At 43.7% G+C, this 27339-nt stretch overlaps 1 protein-coding gene across 11 annotated transcripts in view; it reads right to left on the minus strand.

The window, feature by feature from the left end:
- DCAF1 (DDB1 and CUL4 associated factor 1) overlaps positions 1–27339 on the minus strand; it is a 709202-nt gene that overhangs the window by 108984 nt on the left and 572879 nt on the right. For all 11 annotated transcript variants that reach the window (XM_069206794.1, XM_069206793.1, XM_069206790.1 and 8 more), the window contains 3 exons: positions 11134–11367; positions 3626–3719; positions 3420–3524 (listed from right to left, as the gene is read on the minus strand). In XM_069206794.1, coding sequence (XP_069062895.1) covers positions 3420–3524; positions 3626–3719; positions 11134–11367 — 433 coding nt within the window. The remainder of the gene's footprint in view (positions 1–3419; positions 3525–3625; positions 3720–11133; positions 11368–27339) is intronic.

The raw sequence follows: 27339 nt of genomic DNA on the forward strand, positions 1-27339 counted from the left end.
CTCTCCGCAAACCAAGTAACTTACCTTCGGTAACGCCTTAACTGGTAGTGACCTTATCTAGCTGCAGATTCCTTACCTAAGAATTTTCCCCAAGAGTCAGACTGGACCCAGAAGATTTTCAAGAGCAGTACCCCTGCACACCAGTAGGTAGCACCATTCAGCTCTGCATGGCAGCGTCTTCCACGCTTGAAGTAACATGAGCGGTGACTAGATAGGTGCCACCTTAGTGCACTGATGTTAGGTTCTTTTTATGACTTTTCACGCCAGGAGAGCAGACCTACGAAGAACTAAGGCCCTGAGAAGGGACCAACCCTATACCTAAAATCTGTTCATAAAGCAGGGGAATATGGGTGGGTCGGTAAGGAATCTGCGGCTAGATATGCTCTCTACCAGATAAAGCATTACTGAAGGTAAGTAAGTTGATCATCTGACAGACTTCAAGCCGCAGATTCCATACCTTAGAATAGGTGTCCAAGCAATACCTCCCCGAATGTGGGTCTACAAACAGGATTTAGACTAGAAAGTCCTGCAGGACAGAATGGGCAAAGTGCCCATCCTGAGGGACCTGACTGTCCAGGCAACAGTGCTTGGCGAATGTGTGCAACAAAGCCCACATTGCATCCCGACATCTCCGGGACTGGAGCTCCATGTGCTAAACACAGTGGTCCCAGCCTTTGCTCTGTTGGAGTGAGCACACAAGCCCTCCAGGGGATGCTTCTTGGCCAATGCATAGCAAATATTGATGCAGAGTATGATCCATTTGGAGATGGTATATTTCTGCACAGCCTTCCCTTTCATGGCTCTGACATACCCCACGAAGAGTTTATCATCCATCTGGAATGGCTGTGTAAAGGCAAAATAGAATGACAAGGCTTTTTTTTGGTCCAGAAGGTGGAGTATCTACTCTTCTTTAGATGGATGAAGCGGAGCTTAATAAGTAGGCAAGGTGATGGATTGGCCTATGTGGAACAGGGTAACTACATTCACTAAGAAGGATGCTCGATTCCGAAGGACCAGTTTGTCTGGGTAAAAAGAAATATACAGAGGCTGACATCAGAGCACCTGCAGTTCACTGACCCCCTGGGCAGATGTAATTTTCACCAGAAAGGTAGGCTTTATGGTGAAGAGCCTAGAAGCGCAGTTATGAAGCGGCTCAGAGGCAGCACACATCACAAAAGTCCCATTGAGGCATAACAAAGGGAGCTAGAGGAAACGTACCTTTTACCTGTAAGAAACCTATTTACAATAGGAGACTTGAATAGAGAAGACTGATCTGGCAGCCGCAGAACGGCAGTGATAGCAAATGAACAACCATTCAATGCGCCCAATGCAGAACCCTGCTGGGCCAGGGTAAGAATAAACAAAATAACTTGGGAAAGGAGTGCAGATATCAGATCAACCTGTTTGTCTGTACACCATGCCACAATCTTGCTCCAATGGCCAGTGTATACCATCTTGGTGGAGGGATGTAGAGCTGCCAGAATAAAATGACAGACTTCGGACGCAAGGTCAAAATCTGTCAACTGTCACCACTGAATCTCCACTCATGAAGACAGAGCGTCAACACGTTGGGATGGAGAACCACTAACGATGAAACTGCTTTGCCTAGCGAGCAGATCGTATCCAGCCCACAGTACATGGAGAAATTAGGCGCGTCTCTCCTATGAGCAATAGTTTGAGAGAGTATAACTCGGACCTCCTCTGATTCCATAGGCAGCACACGCGCAACTGAGTTCCAGAGACCAAAATGCATGCAGTGTTCACCTACCAAAGTACCGAGCTGGTAGAAGAAAATATCATCTTCCCCTGGGTAGCCAGCGTCCAATATTGCCTATCTGGGGGAGTGGAAGGAAATGTGCCAGGATTTAATCTAAGTGGAGGCTTGGGCCATCAAGCTCTCTGGGGTGGGGAGAATTGTGAGGAAACTGGGGTCCCCTGGGGCAGAGCTATGGCAGCAGGCAATCAACCTATTGTGAGGAACTCCTGTGTAGGGCTTGGACCAGGCGATAAGTAGGACATCGTGTGGGCTTCGCTGAACGAAAGAATCGGTTTAGATGTGGTGACTCCCAGCTGAAGCACCTCAGTGAAAACATTCGTCCTGACAGGCACAATGAATAGCTGAAGAACTAAGAACTCAGCCATCCTCCTCATCACCACAGCGAATGAGATTCCTTCCTCCGTAGACATGGTAGGAGGAGAAACCAAGCCAGTAAACAGGTGGTATGCAGTCCACTGGCATCTGCGAAATCCTCACACCATGTGTCCTTGGTGACTTCTGGGGGCAAGTTTTCATCAGGGTCTAGTGGCCCATCTAAATCATCTCCAAGTCCCAGCCCAAAAGAATAGGGCACAGACTGTGGCCTGGGTGGTTTGCCCCTGGGGACGCTGGCAGTGGAGCCGGCACCGCTCCAGACCCATTCATGAATCCAGGGGGCCTGACTAGCACCAAAGGTGAGCATGTTGGCAGAAGACCAGGAGGGTCCCCCTCCCGAGCCTGTGGGGCCGAAGACCCTCCAGCAGGGACGGAGTGGCTCTACGACGATACCTCAAGGCCTTGGGGTGCATGGTGCAATAATTGGTGCAGATCTTGGTGTTGTGGTCGAGCTCGAGGCACCAAAGGCAGACGAGATGTGGATCCGTCACCGATTCTTTCATGTGACAGGTGTCACAGTGCTTAAAACCAGCCTTCCTTATGCACATCTCTGCCACACCAGGGGACAAAAATCTTCAACAAACGGGTCGAAAAAAGGTTAGTCAAAAAGTGACGGGGTATATCTTCTCTGCATCAGCGCTGACTGGTGCCTAAAGAACTGACTTCAGCACGCTGGTATGGCACCTATATAGGCATCCTGCATGTCACTTCTGTCGTGGGTGGACAATGCCACGCGGAAACAAACGGCACAGGGGTACTGCTCACAAAAAATTCCCGGAACCAGTCTGACGCTTTGGGATAATTCTAAGGTAAGGAACCTGTGGCTAGAAGTCTATCAGGGATGCTTTTTAAATGATGTAACTGCATCTAGCAAAGTAATGGGCTGTACTGAGACCTAAAGCATGTACACTTTAATTATAGATGTGCTTAGGCTGCTGGCTATTACTCTCTTGGCATAGCTGGTCAATTAACCATTAGAAATATATAATTGTTAATAAATATTTGACAATAGTTGAAAACTAACAATGCAGTATCTTGATGTAACAAGTTGAAAAGTAAATTTTATTGAAAGTAATATTTTTAGGGGTCAGGTATTATTTGTATGAGTGGTCCCATGTATTAGCTTTTCTTTATTAATATTATATACATCATTGATAATCCTTAATGAACTGCTGGTATCAATAAAATGAAACCTTTATGAATCAATTATGCTAATAAACTAATTGAATGGGTCAATTGTGAACACACTGCACAGTTTCAAATTTACCTATAGGCTTATAATCCGTAGCATTGAATGTTCTAAATGATGACCCAAATGGACTCTTCATCCTTTCTTCAAGCATGTCATCTTCATCATCTGCTTGGAGCATGGCTAGGATTTATAACAAGATATATATTTTGTCAAGGCTAAGAAATGGAAGCAATGTTATCATGTGGTTATCAGTACTCCGAAAATAAAGATCCCAATCCTACCTCCATACATCACAGTCCCAGTACTGTTAAAAACAACCCGGCACTGATCCAGAGCTGGTACTGTGTGTAAAAGATGGAACGTCCGAAGATCCCACTGTGGACAAAAACTGTTAAGGAACAGAAAACAGTAGGAGGCTCCGGAAGGAAAAAGACATCTGCCTATACACAGAAAAGGCTGCACCACTGGCAAATCTACCCCAAATTAGGATTCTTAATTGTAAACAATTAACATACAAGACAAACATTAACATACAAGACTAAGTTGGACAACAATTTTTCTGTTAACAGTTGCAACAAGCATGGCAGTCCCATGAATTTCTAGGAAACAACTGACATCTACTTATAGAAAAAAGTGTATGTTTTGGGCCCTATCCTTAAATAAGGAATTATTACTGACTATAAACTACAGTATTGCAGGATACATCAGTACAGTCTATCACTCGGAAGTCATTACAATGTTAGGACTGGTGATAGGTAACTTCATATCGATATACTTACTGTGGCTGTCCATTCATGTTTCTGTACCGCAATATTGGTCCAGTGGTCATTTCTTTAAAGCTGATGCATCATAGGACTTTGCACTGTTAGTCTGCTCTTACCCGCATCTGGTTCCATAATCCCACTGCATTGTTTTTTCTTTAATTTTTCCTTTTAGACCAACACTCATTCTCATTCTTAATCAGCGGTCTCTAATCGTCCTTGGCTGAGGGGGTCAGTTTCACCTTAATTTATTAGCCAGCATATTTTTAGGTGATTCATTTGCTGGGCTGCCGGGGTCATTCCCATACCATCGGGCTTCCATGATGAGCCTCATGGACTTGGATATGCCCTCATAACTAGCAGAATTATTTGGAGATGTTCACCAATGCTATTTACCACAAACTGTAGTTTCCAATGGTCTTACAGCCACCCTGCAAACAAGAACCTAATGTCCGATACTACCTTGGCATTTCTCGCATATGAAGTCTGACACAGGGGACCACCTCAACACAGGAGGGCATTCGGGCCACTAGCATCATACTACCAGGCTGTGGTTACTTGGTAGCAGTATTTCCTAAGGACACTATTCAGTACGGTGTGCGCCGTACCACAGATGTCTTTAACGGGTCCTGACTTTTGGTGTATTCATCTACAGTGGTTACCCACATTGGTCAGTAGTCTAGAAAATGGCATGTTATTGAGCATGACCTTTCACTGTGTGCTGGGAGTAACTCTTGCTATAGTAGCAGTAAAGGGGAGCGCAGGAGATCATATTTAGCCCAAAGGATGATGGTTGTTGGGCGTTACAGCTTAGGGCTTCCTCTCCTACTCCCCGATTCTCAAGCACTTACATCGCTTGTCAATTTTCCAGCCCTGGTATTAATGATCAATATGTTTAGAAAAATTATTGTCATACTTGAATCTCAGTATATCACAACATCGATATGCAAAGCAATCATTTCAGTAGTCTGTTCATATGTCATGGATCATTTTGATCTCAGATTTGTAAACTATGTAGAGCATAAAAAAAAGTCAAACTCACTCGACAGGCTTACAGGGTGTGAACGCTGCATGTGCAGCTCATGAAACATACTAATACTGGAGACCGTAAAAGTCTGTCTACACAGCTGCTAATTACATATGGGTCTTCCCTTAAAGAACAGCTCTAGTCCAAACAGGGAACTGCCAAAGGAGAGTGGCATTAATAAACCACTACCTCAAGGCAAACATACTCCTTTTCTGTTCTCCCTCCAGGAGTCACATGACGACAACTGTGGCCCTGGGTACTAATACACAGCTGCATGTGATCATAAAGGCAGCAACGAAGAGAACACTACATGTTTTTATGAAGAATTACCTTGTGGTCTCAGTTGCCAGAGGAGGAAAAGAGGTAGAGATGACTTTGGGGAGATTGTTTTATTGCAGACAATGCCTTACAATACTACATTCCAAATTAATGCTGCTTATTATATTTTAATAGGGGTCAATCTTTGAAAGATCAATGCTGGGGAAAGTATGGGCTACTCATAACTGCAATTCTTCTTCATGGGTATCTTTAATGCCTTCATAAACATTTGTAGGAATATGATCCTGGGACATATCTTAAATAAATGCATCTTTCAGCATTTAAAATATTTCAGAATGAAATAAGACCTTTCTAGAGCAACTCTCCCAGACTAAACAATGTGCACCAAGTGGGCTTGATTGGCACAACGCTCGCTAGGGGAGATATTTGATGCTCCCTTTTAAAGAGGCAAAGCTGTATCACAGAAGTCCTCAGCACAGCTTAGCGAAGTCTTGTTCAGGTATTATAGCCATGTGTATTTTCCCCAGAGACTTCATAATGTTTTGAATCCTATGAGTTACAGTTGTAAAGATGGGCTCTGATAACAAGGCGTCACCCAAAGTGAATCCACCTTTGGGAGGATGACCACTGTGCCGTCTACCTAGGATATATGTGGACTGACAATGGTGGCAGCATAATTCTAATAAAGGGTGCAGACCTTTTCAACAGTGCCGCTAAGGAGAGACTCCCTAACACCACTCCACAAGTCTGTGCAGTCATGTGTAGCTGGGCACCATTTGCCTGCATGATGTCAGGGACATGCGCTGACTGCCTATAAGCATAGGTGTGTGAGCAGTTTTACACATGAGAAAATGGTGGTGTCCAATTGACTCTACATGTTGAAGCTATTCAAGATGGCTGCTGCCTTTGTGTAAGGCTAGCAGTTTCAATATTGGATACTAGTGTTTGCATGTCTCTCCTCTCTTTCACAAAATCAGTTAAAAGTGCGATAAGTAGCTATCTATGCCCAATTGATATAGCTGCAAATCCCCTGCCAGTGCAAAACTAGTCTCTTTTTTGAAGATATCCACTTTTTTTGGTAAGAATTGGCCTTCTTTCTGGAGACATTACACGTTCTACCTGAACCAGTCTAAACCAAACCTACGAGGGGCAGCAGAGTTGCATCAATTGGCGATAAGGGGATCAACAGCAGGGTTTTGACCCTTCCTGCCCTGAGGATATGAGGGGCCCTGAAGATATGAAAGTTAAAGACCACCTTGTCAACCAGGCCTGGTTTTAGGAGGAAGACAAGTAGTGGACTCTCAAGCCACTACTTGATTGCTCCTGCTCAATTTCCGAGAAGGACGGGCACACAAGTGTTGGATAGAAATATACAAAGATCCATCTGGGGGACTGCTATTGGCATCGCTATTCTGTGTCCAAAGTAGGACTGAATCTGAGAATGTCTTAGCAGCCACCTGGGCTGGATCAGAGGAAGAAGAAAGATGTACCAACCTGACAAAGAGCTGGTGTGTCCTTGCCGGGAGCAGTGGCCCGGCTTCCCTGACAACTTACGCCCAAATCATACCTGTGATCCTAAAGCTTCAGTACTTCTACAGCTGTCCTGTGGATTCTTGGAAGATCTTGAATTCACATCCTCTCCTGACCACGGGATTCAGTCTATCAGTTGAAGGTCTTCTTATATATTCTTGAACTGTTGCAATGTCTTTAATAGCCTCTTGGTTCCAGATACGTTACCAGTTAAAATTTCAGTCTGTTTCACTGGCACAGGTCCAGTGGGTACTAGACTTCCTGGTGCCAATAGGGAAGCCCTGTCACCAGAAAATCTCTACTGAGATGAGAGGGTTTCTAGATACTCAACTTCAAAGCAAGGTACAAAAAGGGTTAACTGACACCCTCTGACGCTACACTCTTAATTCTCCGTTCTGATGCAGCCTGGGAAATCCATTCTCTTTTTTGCATTCCACCCATGTCTCTGTTGTCTCATTATGTATTACCATCTGCTCTCCAACCACCTCAAAACATTAATCCACTAAAGAAAGTCCATGCAGATACTGCGAAGAGCAGTGTGTGTGCTTTACTTGCATTATGTATTTAAACAACAAGGCCAGCCAGATATGTCACAAAAAAGGGGAGTACGGGGTTGTATATGAAGTGGGGGGGTCAGTAGTGTACTAATTGTGACGCTAGACCACTCGTAGTCCTCAACTAGAGGTGAAAAATTGGGTGGGCTGTGTAGTTATGTTCGGTCAGGGGGGAAGGTGAGGAGTTGGGGAAAAAAACAAGGAAAGGAAAGTTTCCTTTACGGACTAGGTGGTCTCACACACTATATAGTGTCATGCTTCATCATATGACCACCTAGCCCCACCCAGGTAGGACAGTGCCACCTGGGCGGACTCAACCTCACTGTTAAAAGAACAGGAGGGAGTGCGTAAATTAATCTTATTCCTGGAAATAGGGATCCAGCTATACTAGGGAAATAAAAACACCTACTCAGGTACCCGGGTAACTTTAATGGGGGTCCTGTGTGGTGTGGTTAAAAAGGATGGGGAACCAGTGTGCTGGGGGTCGCGTAGCTGCATCCCGCTGAGCAGGTCTGCAAAGTTTTTGTCTGTTCCCAGGAGATACTCTGCCACTAGGTGTATGTGATGGTGGAGAGACATTATTGTCTGAGAAAGCTGTGACAATTGAAGTGACCGTGTCCCCCCAATTTTTGAAGGTACTACACTGCTGTCATGTTGTCTGTGCGGACTAGGACAACTTTGTGAGAGGTGATGAAGGAATGCTTTTCAAGCTAGAAATACTGCCTGAAGCTTGAGAAAGTTAATGAGTAGGGATTGATGACTACGATCCCAATGTCTCTGTACTGAGAGCTCTTGAAGGTGAGCGCCCCAATCTGTGTGTGAGACATCTCTAATCAATATGATCTCGGGCAGGGTCCAGAAAGGGCCGCCCTTTCGATAGGTTTGTGGTGTTCCACCACTGCAGAGAGCAATGAGGATGGCAGTCTAACAGCATTATACCTTCCCAGTGACCATGTGATTGAGCCTACTGGCAAGACAGACAGTGCTGTAGGGGACGCATGTGAAGTCTGGTGTGGGGAACAATGGCAATACAGGAGGCCATCATCCTTAACAGGCGGATTACGACCTGACGGTGTATGAAGAGTTCTCTCGGAACTGAGGGAGGAGAGACTGGAAGTTGTGAATATGAGCTGGATGGGGTATGCTATCCCCAATTGTGAACTGAGTATGGCTCCCAGATAGGGCTGTATCTGGAAAGGTTGAAGGTGGGGATTGAGAAAGTTGAGTGTGAAATCTAACTTGTGCAGAAGATACACTGTCATCTGAGTGTGACATTGTGCCAACGTGCCGCCTTTGATGAGCCAGTCGTTTAGGTAAGGGACTATGTGTACGTTTGGCCTCTTGAGATGTGCTGCCACTACTGCTAAGCACTTTATGAAGACCATGAGAGCCGTGGCCTCCCCGAAGGGAAGAACTTTGAAGTGGTAGATATTTCCTGCAACCACAAACCTGAGGTATTTGCGGTGTGCAGGGTGGATGGGAATATGGAAGTAAATGTCCTTGAGATCAAGGGTGGTCATGAAGTTGCCCTGCTGTAAGAGGGGAATCCCATTTTGAAAAATGACTATGTGAAAGTGTTTGGAAAGAATGTATTGGTTTAAGGGCCTTAGGTCCAGAATGGGACAGAGAGACGTCTTTTTTGGGAATGGCAAGGTATAGAGAATATACTCCTGTTCTCTGGTCATGTAGCAGAACTGGCTCAATATCCACTTTGAAAAGGGACTGTACTTCTTTTTTGAGAAGAAGGTGTTCTTGAGAGAGCCTCAGGGGTTGGAGGGGGGGGGGGTTTGGAGGAACGGTAATGAGCTTAAGACAGTTACCATGTTGGATAATGGAGAGGGACCCACTGGTCTGAAGTGATGTTGAACCAATGCTTAAGGAAATCTTGAAGTAGACCCCGGATGTGTAGAATGGTGTGTAGGAAGATGGAAGTAGTCACTGTTTAGAGGTCGATGTAGAGGTGGGGCTGGTGGCGCTCTTACCTCTACCTCGTGTGTTGTTACCTCTATAGGTACCTCTATAGAAGACATGGAAGTAGGAACTTGAAGGCTGCCTCAACTGAGGGGTGGAGGCCTCTGAAGATGTTGGTTTGTAACCACCTCTGAATGTGGGGGGGACGAAATGTTCATCATCGGAAAAGGGACTGAAAAGCACCTATGGCCTTTGAGGTATTTTTTTCAGCTTCTCAAGGGTGGAGTCCACTAGAGAGCCAAAAAGGTGCTCCTTATGGAAGGGCATATTTAGTTCTGCTTATTGCACTTCAAGTTTGAAACATGAGCACCTAAGCCAGGCATGTCTCCTTACAATGATACTAGTGTTGATGCCAAGTGCAGCAGTACCTGCTGCATCCAGGTCACATCTAATAGAGTCATTACTGATTGTATGTACTTCTGTGACAATGTGTTGTTCCCTTTTGCGGTGGGAGAAATTGCAAAAGATCCTCCATCTCATCCCAGTGACCCTGATCATATATTGCAAGTAGGGCTTGTGAGTTGGCGATGCATCGGTGATTAGCAGCCTGCACAACCATCCTTTTACCTGCAGCGTCTATCCTTTTGCTCTCCTTGTCTGGGGGAGGAGATTCCCCTGTGGCTTGACTACTGATCACTTACGCGTGGTAGTAGCCACAATGGAATCTGGTGGGACCTTATGTAAGGTGGATCAGAATAAGCGGATTTGTATTTTTTGTCAACTATATGGCATACTGGTTCCGTGAAGATTTTGTCAGCATGATGAAGCACGCCAGGGAGCATGGGGAGAACTGGATATCCTTATGTGTGGACATTAGGTTATCAAATAAAAAGTCTTGCTCAATGGGGTTCCTGTGAAGGTCGACATTGTGAAAAGCTGCTGTTTGGGCTATCACATGCTGGTAGGACGTAGCATCCTCTGGCAGTGAGGGCAGTGCGGGTATAGATCTGGGTCCGTGGGTAACATGGGAAAAGGATTATATGTATCCCAAGGACCTGGGTCTTGTTGTGTCCCACCTAAATCATCTCCTGTGAATAGAGGCAAACCTTGTGGTGTGAAATCTCCTACAGTAGGAGAGGCAGGTGAATAAGGGGGGAAGGAGGTGGAGGAGAAGCAGGTAATGGAGAAGATAAAGGGGGAGGAGAAAGAGGCTTGTGTATAGTGGTAGCCTTCCCACTGAGGAGTCGTCACTCAATCCCATGACTCCAAAATGCTTCAACAAAGAAAAACAACTTACTACACTCTGAACCCAACACTAGATGGCAGGAGCATGCAGAGCATGCGTACCTACAGCCACATATGTCATTGAACGTAAAGTTTATCATCTAGCTGGGAGCAACAATGAGCAAATTTCATTACCCTTTGCACTCACCTCTCCTGTGTTTCGGCAGGACACCCTATGCACTTCACCTTTTAAAATTACTCTCATTAAAAGACACAAATGGCACTTTTAGAAAATGGAGGTCTTGAAAATTGAATTTAATTGATGACAATTATTGGGAGACGTGAAAAGGTCATTCTTAATATTAATACTTTATCTTTGCTTAGGGTACTCAGATGTTGTGGATAAACTCAACACATACCTCAGAAAATAGTTGCGTTTACAAAGGAAAGCCTATATGGATGCAAGTCTCATAATCCCACCATAAAAGATTTGGAAAAGATACGATCTCTGTGTTGACAATAACTTCCAGCCCATTGGGATGGAAGACCCCACTGATATTCATGTTGAATTTGTCAAATTTGTGGATCGCCTGTGCGGAGCGAACATCCCATAGTACCCCATCGTTCAGCACCAGGTCATCGGTTGGGTTGAAGGTGGCACAGTTGCGCTTGTAGTTGTTTGCCAGGTCAGAGTTGTACAAGGTCAGAAGATTATGGCCTGTTTGTATGTCATATATCTGGAAGGTCAAGACAAAGAAAAATAAGGAACTTATCATGAGTTAAGTAAAACTTCACAGTAAAAGAAATAACCCCTGCAAGTTGTTATACACAAATCAAAATTTGTTAACTTAAGTGCTTTCAATCCAACAGTATGAAAACAATTTTGCTTGGATTAATTTCATGGAGTCATACTTGTTAACATTTCTTAGAACTGGGTGGGTGAGGAAGCAAAACGAATGTTTAATCAATCCTGTTTTAATCTTGAGATGCAAATATCAGATTTTAAAACACTAGCCACACGTTGGCTGTCTCTTAAAGGCAGAAGGAGGCATGCTGTTTAGACATCGCCTAACATGGCGAGGATGGCAGGGCCATGTGTAAATATGAAAGATAGGGTAGAGAATAAGTGTTATAGGTACATTCATATTTTTTATCAATTAAATGTATTGTAATCCCTGTAGTTCTTCAGCTCAAATGATGAAAACACACAAAAAGAATTATTCCATAAATTCTTACTTACATTTTAGTGACAATGACAGGGTGTAAGTGATCTTGTATTCGTCAACAATTTCTGTCATAGAAGCAGATCAATAAAACATACCTCACTAGAGGATTGTCTGAAGATAAAATTACCAATATCCTATTAAAATTACCGAGTGCAATTTTGAAGAACATGCTTACAGAGAAATGGACCAATTTCCATGTGGCTTCTCACAAATAATGATCTTTCCCAAAATGCAGGCCGTCTCGCAGATTACCAGGAAAAACAATCACATGCCATAAAGCATTATAGGTGGATTGTTTAAAAAAGAAACCCTAATAAGAATAGGAATCCAGGTTACAGTGCTCCAATTCATAAAATGGATAAAAAATATGCTGTCAAAACAAGCACATCAATCTCTTGAAGACTTGTCTTCACAATAGAAAAGTTTCGAGTCAAACACTTATATCAGGAAATCAAAGGAGCTCATTTCTCACATAAGAGTTGTTTTTTTTAATTACTACTCAAATCATATTTTTTTGTGTGGTTGATAAAACCCCTTACAATTTCTAGTCTTAAAATCAACAACTCTCAGAAATGTCGACTTTTGGACTTTCATGTGGTGAGTACTAACTAGAAATAACCAACTTGCTTGTATTCCACGAATCCCAAAATTTGCTGTGCTCCTTACTCAATGCCCGAGTGTACATTATCAATGACTATAATAAAAAAAAAAAGGAGAAAGTAGTTTTCATATGTAGAATAAATTGAGTGTCGTTTTTTCTGTGCTCATTTTACAATCACTGGGTATTCATTGTTAACAACCGCAGTTTAGGAAGATATATAAATACAATGTATAATCAAAGTTGTAAATATCATGGAGATCTGGGCTCACTAAAATTGGAATTACAACGCAGTATAGAAAGAATACTATTAAACTCCTTATATTAGTACCTATTGCAAAGGTAGCACTTAAAGCTATCATACAATACTTAAAACCAGTTCTACGTATAAAGAAAGTTAAGTCAAAAGTGCTGTGTACGTATGTGAATTATCATTTGTGTTACATAAAACAATTAGGCTCCTTCTTAAAGTGTCCCTTGCAAAATTACAAAACATGCCGTAAAGTGCCACGTGCTCACATAAACCAGAAAATTGTTATGTATTTGGCAATTTCAAGGGAGTGCCCATGGAAGGCCGAGTACTGGTCACTGAGGATGAACCTTTTTACGGGGGTCACAAAATCATTGATACACTGATCATGAGGGGGTGTTTAGGGACAAATTATTTTTCTATAGCTCTATATTGCTGGGTCCAGATATTTTAGTAGTCGACATATATATAAACTGTTGATCAGAGCTGTGCATACAAGCAACCATTGCTTACACCCAGACGATTGAAACATGGATGTAGAAGCTTTCTGGTTAAAGGCAGTAGGTGCGGACAGATACAAACATCATGTACAAGGGATTCCAGGCAATATCCGCACCCTCTACAACATTTACATGAGACATCAATCTTCCAGAATACTAAAATTGAAAGTGGCAACAGCAGACACCTAAGTCTAATGTATTTGGCTCTTGTGATATCTTTCATGCTCACAGCAAAGTAAGGATGAGGAAAATGTGAGGTGTAAGTAAATATGAGGGACTACGTTCTAGGCAATTTGCCCAGAGCCATAAAATTATTCTCATACGAGTACTTCCTTGCCATCAACATTGCTTTTGTTTTTAAATGAAAATATTTAATATTGTTGTTCCAACATTTCATTTGGTGGAATTCTCTTGGAATGTGGTCAAGGTTGGGAATGCTATAATCAGTATGTATTTTAAAATCCTCTTCCAACTCTTTCAAATCACATTTTTTAAGGAGTCCCTGGGAGCCTTCCTTCACCTAAAACAATATTTGATGAATTGTAGGTCTCCTATACTTGGTAAAATGACCATGCCAAAAGCCAGTATGAGCTTATTGCACCAGACTGCAGTTTCACAATGTCATTATGTAACTTAGAGCACCAGACTGGGAACCTGCAGACTGTTGCTGACATTAGCTTTGCTCTAAAGAGTAGCAGAAGCATGCATCATGCTAGGTTAATTTGTAAATGTTAAACTGGTGTCTAACTATACCTCACAGAGATAGGTATCAATGGTAGATATTGTTTGACCTTCAATCTTCCATTCCTACTCGGTCTTTGTGTATCCAAATTTCAGAATCTTAGTTTTCGACAAATGTAGTTTTAATTTGTGGTCTTGGATATAGTTCAGAAGAGCATTTAAGGCTCTCTACGGGCTATTGCAGTCTGGTCCAATAATGCTGTGTCATCAGCATAGTACAAAAGAGGGAGATGTCTTGCATCCAGTTTAGGAGGGGGAGATTTTTTTGTCCTGCCTGAGTTGGAAGTAAATCGCCTGAATAGAACTTAAAAAGCAGCTCCCTAATACACAGCCTTGTTTCAGACCCCGGTTAGTTGGAATTTTATTGTAAACAAACAAACCGTTCCCCAAAATGACTAGACCTCACAATGAGAGTACCTCAATAAAAGGTTGTTTTCTATAAAAACAGAGATGTAGCAGTTGCAAGAGGAAACACGAACACTGCTTACAATGTTCAAAATCTATAGATTCCCAAATGTGGTAGTTTATTTATGAGCTGGGGTATTTCGAACCCTGGACAATCTTCTCTTTGCCTGCCATGTATTTCTCTGGTGTTGAGAGGATGTGACCAGCTGTCTCAGTTTTTAGGATTGTTTTCCTTGGCCCAAGGGGAATAGGGAGTTTAGGACACCAGTATCCATTTATCATATTAGCTAAGCAGGTTTTTTTTAGGCCTTGGCTCCACTGCCGGACACTTAAGGATTCAGATTGGGAGTTGACTGATACTCTTTAGGGGTCTTCTAACCCAGTCTGTGGTGGTGCAGGCTTTATTTCCTTCATCGAGCCAGTGTGTGGTATAGGCATATTAAATGGGTCTTTATTATAACTCCAGTGGCCCATCTGGTGGTTGACTTCTCAACAACATTGTTGGTTGTGTTACATTTGTCTCTGTTGGAAATTACTGGGAGCATTCTCTGACCAGTCCTTTGGTTTCCATCTAGAGAGCTTAGGCCACTCTCCACTCTTGGATTAAAGGCATTATTGCACCTGGACATGTGCTCTTGTAGTAGCAAGGCACTGTGAGGGGTGACATGTAGTTGTACTGCTATTATACAAATACTTTATTTTACACTTCCATCATCGACGATTACCCCTTGTTTGGGTGATTAGTTCTTTTCTACTAGCACTTGTTTGTGCTTTCTTTCATTGAAACATGATTTCTGGTTACCCCTACCTTCAAGTTTCTTCGTGCTTCTTTTCTCCGGTCAATTTTTGTGTTTGCTTTTATTGTCATGTGCTGATCTGCAGCTTGGTGATAATTTGTTATATCTTATACCATTCTTTCTGGACCAGGTGTGTGGTCTGTTTTTCACCTTGCTATATTCAGTGAAGAATAAAAGAGCTCTTATGTTGGCATCTTTCAGCTTCTTCTATATATTTGGAATGTTTTATCCGCGTCTACCTAGTGTTGCGTGTGGCCTTGTTCGCATTCATTTTGGCATACAACTGTTTGCATCAGGGATTGATGGCCTATCTTGGGCTTATTGTGAGAGAGGAGTCTGTGGTAATGATCACCTGTGGTAGTGGGTTTACATTGCAACAAGTAGATTTGTTCCACTTTTGCAAAGAGCAGTGCGCTTTGCCCTAGACCAACACTATATCTTCCCAGTGATACTAGGCTTAAACCACCAAGCTGCGAGGCACTCATAGGGGGCACATGTTGGGCCCTGCTTGAGGAACAATGTCGATGCAGAAGGTTATCATTTCTAGAGGGTGCATGATAGTGGTACTGGGGGTTGACTGAAATAGAGGAAGCAGGTGCTGAAAGAGTAAGACTCTGTTGGCTTTGGTAAGATTTGCCTATGACTATTTCCAGTACTGACCTTATGAAAGTTGGATCTGAAGAGGTTGCAAGTGAGGACTTGGTAGTGTTTACAGTGAAGTCCAGCTGTTCGAGTGTGTGCCAAACACAGCAGCTTGTGGCTGCTCTTGATCAGCCAATCATTGAGGTAGGAAAAGTCATGCCCTCCCTTCAAAGATGCACAGCCACCACTGATAGGCACTTTGTAAAAACCCTTGAAGCAGTAGTGCCATTGAAAGGGAGTAATTTGACCTGGCAGTGTCCTCCGCTTACACAAAGCCAAGGTACTGTCAATTAGCAGGGTGGATAGGTTTGTGGAAATAGGCACACCCTTAAGATCAAGCACAGGTATGAAGCTGCACTGTTGAAGGATGGGGATGACTGATTTTCTGCAGGGCTGCCATGTAAATATTTTGTGATAGGATGTAATGACTCAGGAGCCTCGGAATGAGCATGGGACTAAGGGAGTTATCCTTTTTGGGGATCGGAAAGTAGAGAGTAAATGCTGCTCCCCTATTGTTGTGAGACACTCTCAAAATAGTGTCCTTCTGTTGGAGGGCCTGAACTTCTTCCTGAAGGAGGCAGATGTGCTCTTTGCTTAGAATGTGTGTACAATTTTGGATATTGTGGGGAGTAGTGTGTAGTTCGGAAAATAGCTGTATTGGATTACAGCTACCACCAACTGGTCTGCCATGTTTTCCACCCAGCGAGTGAGAGAGTTGCATATCCTCCCCTAACAGGAGGCATGATCGGTTGGGGAGGTGGTTAAGTCATGGTTTGGAAGTGGCAACTCTCTTGCTGAAACCACCGTTATCGTGACCTGTTGTTATCTGTGTAGGAGTTCCTATTGTACCCTCCCACTTCCTATTGGTGATAAGCCTGCTGCTGTCTCTAGGAGGAGTAGGCATGCTCGGGCAAGGTAACCTTCCCCCTCGGGGTTGATAAAATCAAAGGTGCCCCTTACAAAGTGGACTGAAGTCCTCCAATAGACTTTGTTATCTTCGTATCTTTTGAGTTTCTCAAGCATTTCCTAAATTTGGGGACGGACAGGAGGTTGAGGAGATGCTGCTGGACCTCGGTCTTGAACAGAAAGATACATGTGGTGCAAGAGTAGGACACGGGTATTAATGCCCTTAGAGACTGTTAGCAACATCCCACAGCAGTGAATGCTAGCGGAGATTACTTTGCCCTCAGAGACCATCTCCTTTCCACACTTTCAGCACAGCTGCTGGAGGTGCTTTAGAAGTTCTTGCATCTCCTCTTATTTTGCCCAGTTGTAGCGTAACAGGAGAGCACCAACTTGACTATCTGCCAATGGGTTACCACTCCAACTGCCAAATTCCTGCCCGATGTGTCTATTTTCTTGCTCTCATTATCTAGAGGCGCGATTGCAGGCAATGTGTACCCCGGCGAGTAGGGTGGAACCTGCATCTTAATGTATGTTGGTTTGCTAGGAATGGTTTACATTTCATCTCAACCCTCTGGGTGACTATCTCTGCCTTAACAGGCTACCTGAAATTATTGGGGGCAGATTATTGCATGCCATTTAGCATAGGGAATACCTGAACCGTGCACTCAGATCTGGAAAGCATCCCCAGAAAAGTGAAATCCTTCTCCTGGGTGACATGCACGTCAACCTTGTGAAAAGCAGCCCTCTGAAAGACCTCGTGGTAGGACGTGGTGTCATCGGTAGAGTGAGGGCCTGACTAGAAACTGCTGAATAATTGTTTAGATCTTGATCACCTAGGGAATCTACGCTGCAGTCTTCCCACGGATCATGGGGTCTTTGCCATATTTTAGCTACAGATGTGCACCACCACTCTTTGATCAGAGGCTCAGCCACACACTCCTAGTCTCTCTTCCTACCCTGGTTATGTTGAGTAAATTTGTACAGAACATTCTCAACATTAGTCATGTTCTGAAGTGGTTTCAAAACCTGGGCGCTTTTTTTAGTTAGGGAATTCTTGCGGACCGGGAGTCAAAGTTGTCTATTGGTATTGTGCTTGGCTATGTTTAGTAACTGTTATATTGGGTAGTGATCAACATGGTTGGAAAAAAAAATATGTACAGAACAGTGTATTGTATTGGATATAGGCAGCTAGATCCCAGTTAGGAGCATCATGTAACTGGAAGCAAATACCAAAGTATGTCATCGTTTTTTTTGATCTGCTGGGCTGTATGCTTGGTCTAAGCTTGATGACATTCTTTATGTATGTGAGTTAAGCAGATTAGAGGAAATACATGCATCAGTAAACCTTGACTTCACTTGGGGAAACAGGATAAGGCTCCAATCCATTTAAAGTTCAAGATTTTCAAGAAAGTGGTGCTTGTGGATGTAGTTACTGGAGCCAGATGGTGGTCTGCAGGTAGTTCTACCATCTGCAACATATTAGGATCTCAGCTTTTCAAGAGCTCAGTTTAAGATGACTATTCAGCAGCAACTGAATTACAGCTATTAGGCGGTGGTCTAGCCCCAAGGTTTCAAAGTCCTTCAACTTATCCAGGTTTAGTATGATTAGACTACTGTCAGCTTAATTGCAGCATGTTAGGCTGAAAGACTTGATGCTGTCCAGTAGAGGCCTCACATAGCAAATAACAAGGAGCCATGAGACACAGCACTGTTGGTGCTGAAAGGGGGAGTTTTCCAAAGACAAAAACTACAGAAAAAAACTTAGTAGGTTATTCTCCTTGATGATGGGTGAGCTGGAGAATGTAGGGAATGGTCTTCATGGACTGAACGTCAGGTGTCTTCTCAGGTGTTCTGACAACATAATTGTTTTAAAATCGGAGACTGTGTTATAGAAGGCTTGAGAGTAGCGAGTCTCCGATTGTACATTCTGGGTTTTGGACTTCTGTAATTCTATAAAGTTCCTAACTAGGGCATCTGGTGTTGGGAGATCTCATTGTGCCTTATGGAAGGAAGCTTAATGGTCCCTGCTGATATACTGGTAGAGGGTTGTGTAGCACATAGTGAAAGTTCTGTCTTTGATGCTGTAGGGCAGACATTTCTGTCTTATTCTTTCTCTTTGTTGATCCAAAGGGTCTTAAGGCAATGGCTAGGGCACTTGAAGAACTTCAAGGGAATAATTAAGAAAATCATTCAGAAATCAATACGTAAAGCTCTTCTACTTCTGTTATTTGGTTAGAAGGTGAGATGAGGGTTGAGTGCCATGAAGTTGAATTTGTTTAAAGATGTATCTGTCACTGTTGCTTAGGCTAATCATAAGAAGATTAGTGTTTGTCGCTCCATACATAATGGAGATTTCCAGCTGTTGTGAACAGTCTAGGTAGCCCAAAGACTGTACTCAAGGAGTGGCCAAATTTATGCCTTCACCCAAAGATGACTAGGGGGAATGAAGGCCTTCTAGGCTAGTTGCGAGGGATCATCACTAATGGGCCTTTAGTCTGTCGAACCACATGTTAAAGTCATATTGGGTGCAATGTCGAAATTATTTAAGATGATATCAAGGATGGCATACAGGAAAGCTCTGAAAGCATGGTTGTTTGTCAGTGGCTGTACACAAAAAGGAATAAGAAAGAGAAAATAGAAGAGGGTGAGCAGAGGGTAGCAGCGGCACTCACTCAGCTGTTACAAAATCTTGCAGGCTTGTAGTCAGTAATGGCAACTGCTGATGTTCCGCTAGTCATCCTGGGTGGGTCAGAATATTCCAAATCAAGGAGCAATACCCTCAAACTACTGAGTATATTTGCTCGCAAAGCCAGGCTTCAGTGATGGAACGGTATGTCCAGCTTGGAGTTCTACATTTCTAAATCAGTTTGTAAATCTGAAGATGGCTCTTGTTCATCGGCATTGGTTACAATTGGGGGGGGGGGGGGGGGGGGGGAACTGAAGTTAGCACACAATTTTATGTTATCAGGAACATCTTGTTTTATTCCCTATCTCTCCCTCCTTATAATTCCTGCTAGTTAAATCTCTTTAACTGACATGAAATAGAAATAAAGCATAAAGCTAATTCAATGCGGTACACTGCTAAAGTAAATTATATAGCTGGAAGACAGTGCTCCTACTAATGTAGAGTCATCTGGTAAAGTTAGGGTTGGTTACTGTGTAATGTTGACAGTTGGAGAGTAGTGGATAATACAGACTGGGAGCAAGGACATCTGAAAAGAAGCAGCAGACATGTACAGACGGTAGCTGTGGGTGGAAGACCTTTCGCCCGGCTTCAAGAGGTGGGCTAGGATTTAATTGGATTCAGGGACACAGACGAAGCAGAGGGATGGGGCTGGTTAATGAGGGAGGAGAGCTGACAAAATGTGCTGGAAAAAGTGGAAAGGGATTGGGACTCCAAGTTGGAACTTGGCAAGGAGTGAATTAGAATCTGAGTGGAGTGGGTAGAAGCAGCGAGGGAGGGACTCAGCTGCTTTTATTTGATACATTAGCTACGGTGGAGTGGGGTGTTCTGAAGTGGGGGGGCAAAGGAGTGTTCTTGAAGGGGTATGCAGTGCACAGAAAAAAAGGAAAAATATAATGTGTACTCGAGAGACAGTGTCATGAAAGGACAGGTGGGCTTGAGTTCAGAATCAAGAGGAAAGCTACATGAAAGCTCGAGTAAAGAGATACAAGAGAAAGCAGAGAAGTTCGGGCGAGACAGGAATGTTACTGAAGCACATGGAGTATGAAAGAGGCAGGGTGTGGGCTGGCACAAAAGGTTAGAGGAGGGTTATGGATGAAGAGATGTTATATACAAGAGGAAAATTATGTGAGGTGGAGTAAGGAACTGTTATGGAGGAGAATGGGACATGTAAGGTGGGGGTAAGAAATGGTTGGGTAAGACTAATGAGAGAAGGTAAAGTGGAGAGGAAGGCTACTTGTGAAGGTCTGCTTCATTCTAGGTTTGGAATATTTTATGATTTGTGTTTGAGGAAACGTAGTGGGCTCATTTTGTACAATTTTCATCCCTCAGCTGTTTTTGGTGATGTTTTGCTATGCAGGAAATCATTCATGATATCAAGCCACATTTCCTCCGAGGTGAGTGACAGTAGTGACAAGAAAACGAAAAGCTTTCCTTTAGTTGGAGCCCTGCAAGTGGCCGCTGAAAGATAAATTGCTACTGATGCGATGAATTCCTCCTCTCTTGCTACAGTGGCATCTGCAAGTACTTCTGGTTACTGCTGATCCTACCAAAAGGGCTCTTATCAGAGTGTGTGCTCTATCAAGCTTATAAATTCCTCTTTTCTTCCTTCAACTATATGCTATGAAGTTGTTTAGGCATAATTCTGTGGACTTCATCATCTGCGTAATAACCAAATATGACATAGGTCATAATGAAATGCAGTGACAATACCCAATAGCAGTGAGATCTGCACACCTGCAGAACATGATTGACCACCTTACTTCAATTAGATTGTTTTTTTGTCATTAGGTACACAATATCAAATGTTACAAAGATTCATGTCTATCGTATCTTCCCAATGTGCTGGAGAACATGCCACTCTGAAATGCGTAGTGATAACAGACTATCATGCCCATCACACCATGCCTGGCTTGTTCAGTGTGGCAGAGATGGGGAGAGCGTAGACCTCTATTTACTGAGGGCAGATTTTGTCTCAGGCAGAGAATATCTTGATGAAGGACAATTTTCCTCATCCTAGTATCTAGGGATTAGCTGCTACTGCTGTCATGCCCACAGTGGAATTGAGTATGTCTGGCATAGAATAAATGAGACTTTGGGGCGTGTAGGAGTAACAGAGATGGCTGTTTGCACCTGTAGAATGAACTTGGCATCAACTCATTTTGTGTCCTGAATGTGAGAAGGTCGTTGCCTGCTTAAATGCTTAATGATACTAACTCTGGAGAAGTGGGAAAACATGCACCTCACTGGAAGTTAGGAAACCTTATTGAAGATTGTGGGTCCTCTACAAGGCATCTGGTCTAGGCAAATCTCTAGGTCTTACTGAAAAACACTTTTGGTATAATTTTCTGTTCCTCCTCATGCAGCAGAATCCTATTCTACGCCTGGGTATGTGATGGTGTGTATTAAACTTATATGGATGACATTGGTTCATCTTCCCATGATAGGAATCAAGAGGGACTGGAGGAGGGTTGTGCGACTAACAAGCATGGTCTGGGTCTTCTGGTCCCCTAGGCATTTCTTCTGCTCATTCTTGGTAATCGCCTTAAACGCCGAGAAACAGAACTGTGCCAAAAAAATGTCTGATCTGCTAGCATGTTGCCTCTAAATTGGGAGAGCAGTTGATTTCAACCTGAAACAGTGATGCCATTTCTTACATTCCTCTAAGGGTTGTAAAAGCCGCCTCCAGCAAGGAGCAAGGAAGAACCTGCTATCTTCAATTCTGTCTTGCCTGAAGGGAAAGATTTTGGAATATCTTGTTACTTTGGCTCAATTTGACAAGTCTGTTTGATGCATCACAAAGCTGTGCTACAGGGTGATGTGCAGTAAATTAAATGATGTAGAGCTAGGAGCCTCTCTAGAGTTTGGCTCTGAAAACACTATCAGCAGATTCACATGACGCTCAAGAAAATGCAACTTGAATGGTTGTAGATCACATAATGTGAGCTTCCCAGGCAGCTAGTATTGAGTCTGAAATATTACAAGTTGTTATTCTTTGAGTAATGCTTTTGGTTTACGGTTTGGGGTGAATAACTTATGACCACGTCCCCAAAACCCAAAATGCATACGAGGCAGACTACACTTCAGATTATTGTTTCCTCTTCAATTCGAAAGACTTTGCAAGAGTGCATAAAGACAGCAATGTAAAGAAAATAAAGTAGTATGAAACAGCACTGCCTCTTCAATAACTGTTCTTCATCTGTGAAGGTGGGAGAGTTCAAGCAAAGTTGCAACAGAACCAAGCTCCAAACTGAACGGTAAAGATAACTATAATATTCCATTTGTAATGTGCTCCTGTAGATTAAATGCAGTGTATAGATTGTAAACTAGTGCTACGATCCCTCTAACGCGCCTGCTTGCATAAGGCAGAAGAGGCAGTGTTGAAAAGTGTTCAAAGGTATGTTCTGCATGTCTCTCCTTCCATGCTTGGATATTAGAACAGTAATGTTTAGTGTCAGCGCGGTCTGATGAACACGTAGCTCCTAGCAGTATGTTGCTGCAAATGCCAATATAGCCCCTTTCTTACCAGTTGAGCTCCAGGATTGGTACAAAGTGTGCACTTTAACTTATCGTAACAGAATTATACATATCTACAAGCCCTCTAGCAATCCGAATCCTGGAAATAGTTTCTAAACATAGCTGTGTAAATGAAGAAAAAAACTGTTTCATTTTCCTAACGGTGCAAGTCTGATCTATATAATACATTAGAGGTCTCTATACAGCGAATAAATACAGAGACCTAAGTCTACAGTTTTTGAGGGTTATTGGAAAAGAGAACAGTGAAAAATAACAGAAGTTAACTCAATGGATTAGACTGACATGTAATAGCCAAACCACCTTTGATTAAAAAAAAGCGGATGTGTGCAGAGAACTACTTTGCCATTATGCATCTGGAAATAAGTAAGACTTGTGGAATGACAAAGCCTACAATTCACAAACTACCCAAAGGTGTGACTGTAACAAAGAAAAACACACACCTATCATGGCAAGAAGTAAAATAGGGTAAAGTGCATTGGTTGAAAATGTGATTCCATAAAAAGAATTAGCCCAAACTTAAATCCCAGACTGGGACAACCATCTGAGCAGCTATTTGTTTTAATCCTTCCATAAAAGCTGTTAATGGACTGGAGTTCTCTGTTTTGGAGGTAAACTGTTTCTGCTACCAGATGAGACTGCATGAAAAAGAGTACAGCAAGTGGTCTACTCCTCTCCTGCTTGCCATTGCGCAGTGCTCGCCCGCACGCTGAGATGGACGGATTGTCGTGCCGAACTTGAGCCGCGCAACAGAGATAGGATGCAGGGAGAAATGATTGCGGAGACCCACAGAGATCTATGGAGATTTGCCGCCATTGCAGCCATGTGGACAGGGGGTAAGGGTCTTCTCATTCCATTGTTCACTCACTTTTGTGCTCTATATTTCAGCCTGTGCAGCCTTTAATGTTACTGTACTGTCGTGGAGGGAGAGCTTGCTGCTCGCTTGTTTTTAACCATGTCTGGCCTCTTCAAAGCACCTTGGCCCTTCAGCCTGTCTCCCACTCTGCCGGTCCGCTAGCCTGTCGCCTTACTACGCCCATCCCACGCGGGGAGCCGGGTGAGTTTTGGGTGTATGGTAGGGTACGCGGTATGGTGGTAGAGGTCTTTGTGGTTTCTCTGTGTCAATGGTGGCAATTAAGGCCTCTTAAGAAGTGACAAAGAAGAGACCAAGGGCCAGATGTAGAAAGCTTTTTGCATGGTGCAGTTTGGGCCATGCAAAAAGCCGTTTGCGATGCACATTCACAATTTGCGAGTCGGTACTGACTCGCAAATTGCGAATGCGACTCGCAAATAGGAAGGGGTGTTCCCTTCCTATTTGCGACTCACATCGCTATGCTAAATTGCTTTTTGACCGCAAATGTGGTCGCAAAGCAATTGGCAGTTACCACCAGTGTCACACTGGAGGTAACCCATTCGCAAAAGGGAAGGGGTCCCCAGGGGACCCCTTCCCCTTTGTGAATGTTGCCCAAAATGTTTTTTCAGAGCAGGCAGTGGTCCAATGGACAACTGCCTACTCTGAAAAAAAGAAACCAAATGGTTTCGTTTTTTTTTTATTTTGCAACTCGTTTTCCTTTAAGAAAAACGGGCTGCAAAATAAAATTTAAAAAAACTGCTTTATTTAAAAAGCAGTCACAGACATGGAGGTCTGCTGTCTTCAGCAGGCCACCATCCCTGTGAGTGCAAGGACTCGCTATGGGGTCGCAAAATGCGACCCACCTCATTAATATTAATGAGGTGGGTCTTTGAGACCCCATAGCGACTCGCAGACGGTGTCTGAGACACCATTCTGCATCCGAATTTGCAATTCGGAAACTGCGAGTCGCACCGACTCGCAATTTCCGAATCACAAATTCTGAACTTGCTACATGTGGCCCCAAGTGCTGAGGAGGACAGGGCGTTTGAAGGGTCGCCTATTTCAGCCTTAATGAGCCCTTATGAATTTTTACTGGAGTGAAAAATTCAGCCTTTGCTTTGGCCACCCTCTTGGCATTATTCTATTCCACTTCCTCGGCTGCTTTTATGCTTTTATCAGGACTGGGACTGCACTACAGCGCCTTGCTAACAGCTACAGCTTTATGTTTACAAGCCTACAAGTCCACAGGTTTACAAAGTCCACTATGTTTATAACTCTGCAAGTGTAATAAGCTCAAGGGGAGGAGAGTTTTTTTTTCCTTTAAACCTTTGCTGATCCTTGCTGATTTTTGCTGCCTTTGCTATTCTGTTATTACCTGCTGGTGGCAGTCAAATTTCAGCCATGGTTGGCCTAAGATGGGGAAACTGAGGAAAATCCCTATAAATCAGCGTCTACGCCAGGCACTACACTTGACAGCTTCCTCCAGCGGCCTGTAGGGGTTCTGAATAGGGAGACTGATCTTGCAGAGTTGCGTCTGTCCTTGACATCTTTGATGGAGCCTGTTCGTGATCAACCATATACCCATTTTGAGGCAAATAGGTCAGTTAGCTCGCTTGTACCCAACATCGGTCCATCTGGCTCACCTGCTCACGCTCTGGCCAACGATGCCACGATCACCTCCCTTCCGGGCACTGGTACCCTGGATGCCTATGGCCACAGAGTTTGACAACTACCCAAGAAGGGACTCTGAAGCGGTCAGAGGGGTCAAGTCAAAATGCCAATGCCCCGGACCCCTGGTTAGCCCTCCAGCTGCAACACTCGCCCAGCCCTCTGATTAAGCCTTGGAGTCTAGCATTTTTACATTAAACCATCTGAAGTCAACCTTGGCAGATGTAGTCGGGGAGGTAGCCAGGAGTGTGATGTCCTCCTTTACAAGCGCACTGGCCTTTATTTTGACCAGCCTGGAGAAAGTGAAGGATGCCCTAACTAAAATAGAAGATGCTGTGTCAGCGCAATGCTTAGAAAGTCCTCAGCAATCCGCTTTTACTGGAAATACTACACATGTAGCTCCACTGGCATTACCTGAGTTCCAGGGTGGCCTGGCTGCCTCCTCCCTGAGAAAGGTAGAACAGCCTAGGCAGGGCAGTCCTATTACCTTACCAAGGGTGGCTGCACACGTCCCCCCTGGATTTAGGGGTGCGGCTTGTGTTCAACCGATTGAGACTCAAACCATTAGGATGACTACTGCTGACGCCACTTCCCCCCCCGTAGCCTCTAGGATCTACACATTGCATCTCCTACCTCAGGCGTCTCTTTTTCTGATCATATTGAAAAATGTACCCCCCAACTGTTGGTATGCGGGAGACCATGATCAATTGGTGAACAAGGTTGTTCATTGGGCCAATAGCAGACTCGTAGGCTGTTTTACTTAACAGTCATAACAATCTTTTCAGCAGAGTCTCATGGGTCGGTAATTCCCTCAAACCTGATGCCTCTGACTGCGTTGTGATCAACGTTTAGAGCTAGGAGGTTGGACGCTGATATTCTAAATGGGTGAAGTTTTGCCAGGGACCCCCCATTACCGTAATTTAGGCTCTCCCATTGGGTTATTTCTACAGACCGCAGCCAGGCTTACCCACTTTGCTGCCGCCCAGAGACCCCGTTCTGACCTCCAACAGGTTTACTCCTATTTCAAACTTGGACCAGCTGGATTGACTCTGACGTGGCGACCTCTGAAGTCACCTGTAACTTGCAGTCCTAGCACGGGTCCCTCAAGCCTGTAGATGCCAATACACCCCCTTCGATAACCAGAGTTAAGTCCTCTCGAGGTACTGAATAGGACATGTCTCAACCAAAGTTGATTGCCTCATAGAAAGTTACGGGGCTCGCAAGCAAGCTGGGTAGTCAAGATTTGATCAACTTCATTGGCCCCTATGGGGTCATCTGCCTACAAAAGACCAGCCTCACAGACCCGATCTACATGGATGGGTACACTACTAATGTTACGTTGGAAAGTGGAGGAGCTATGGGCCGGTCCTGGGGGGCCTTGTTACCTTTATTTCCCTCAGTTTCCCTGCCAAAGTTTAGTGGTCAAACTGTGGTTCTGTGCACTACCAGATGTTGTTGCTCCAGTGTCTGTCATTTTGTTTGTTACTGGTAAATCTGTATAATAATGTGTTTGATACTTCTAACTGGCTTTTTAAGCTCACTGTCCGAGGATAATGATAATTACATTAGAAGCAATGAAGGGGATTGAGCTGTGATACTACTGGGAGACTAACATGAAATCCTATCAGTTCTATGCTGCTAGCGTCTGTTGCTTTGTGGATAATTTTGGGAACCCTCCTACACACTTTACTCATTGTCTTTAAGGGGGACACACTCAATCTGTTGACTAAGCTTTATTTCATTGTCTCTTAACTCGTTGGGTACAGAACCAGTTACTACACCTACTTATGTTGGGAGGGGGAACCTAAGTCACACTTACTTTATTCTTTTCTCACAGTCATTGCGGCATCGGGCATTGGATTACAGCCTTGCTGAGTACCCACTGAGTGACCACAGACTGCTGGCT

Source organism: Pleurodeles waltl, chromosome 9 (assembly GCF_031143425.1).
Source record: "Pleurodeles waltl isolate 20211129_DDA chromosome 9, aPleWal1.hap1.20221129, whole genome shotgun sequence".
NCBI classification, from domain to species: domain Eukaryota; kingdom Metazoa; phylum Chordata; class Amphibia; order Caudata; family Salamandridae; genus Pleurodeles; species Pleurodeles waltl.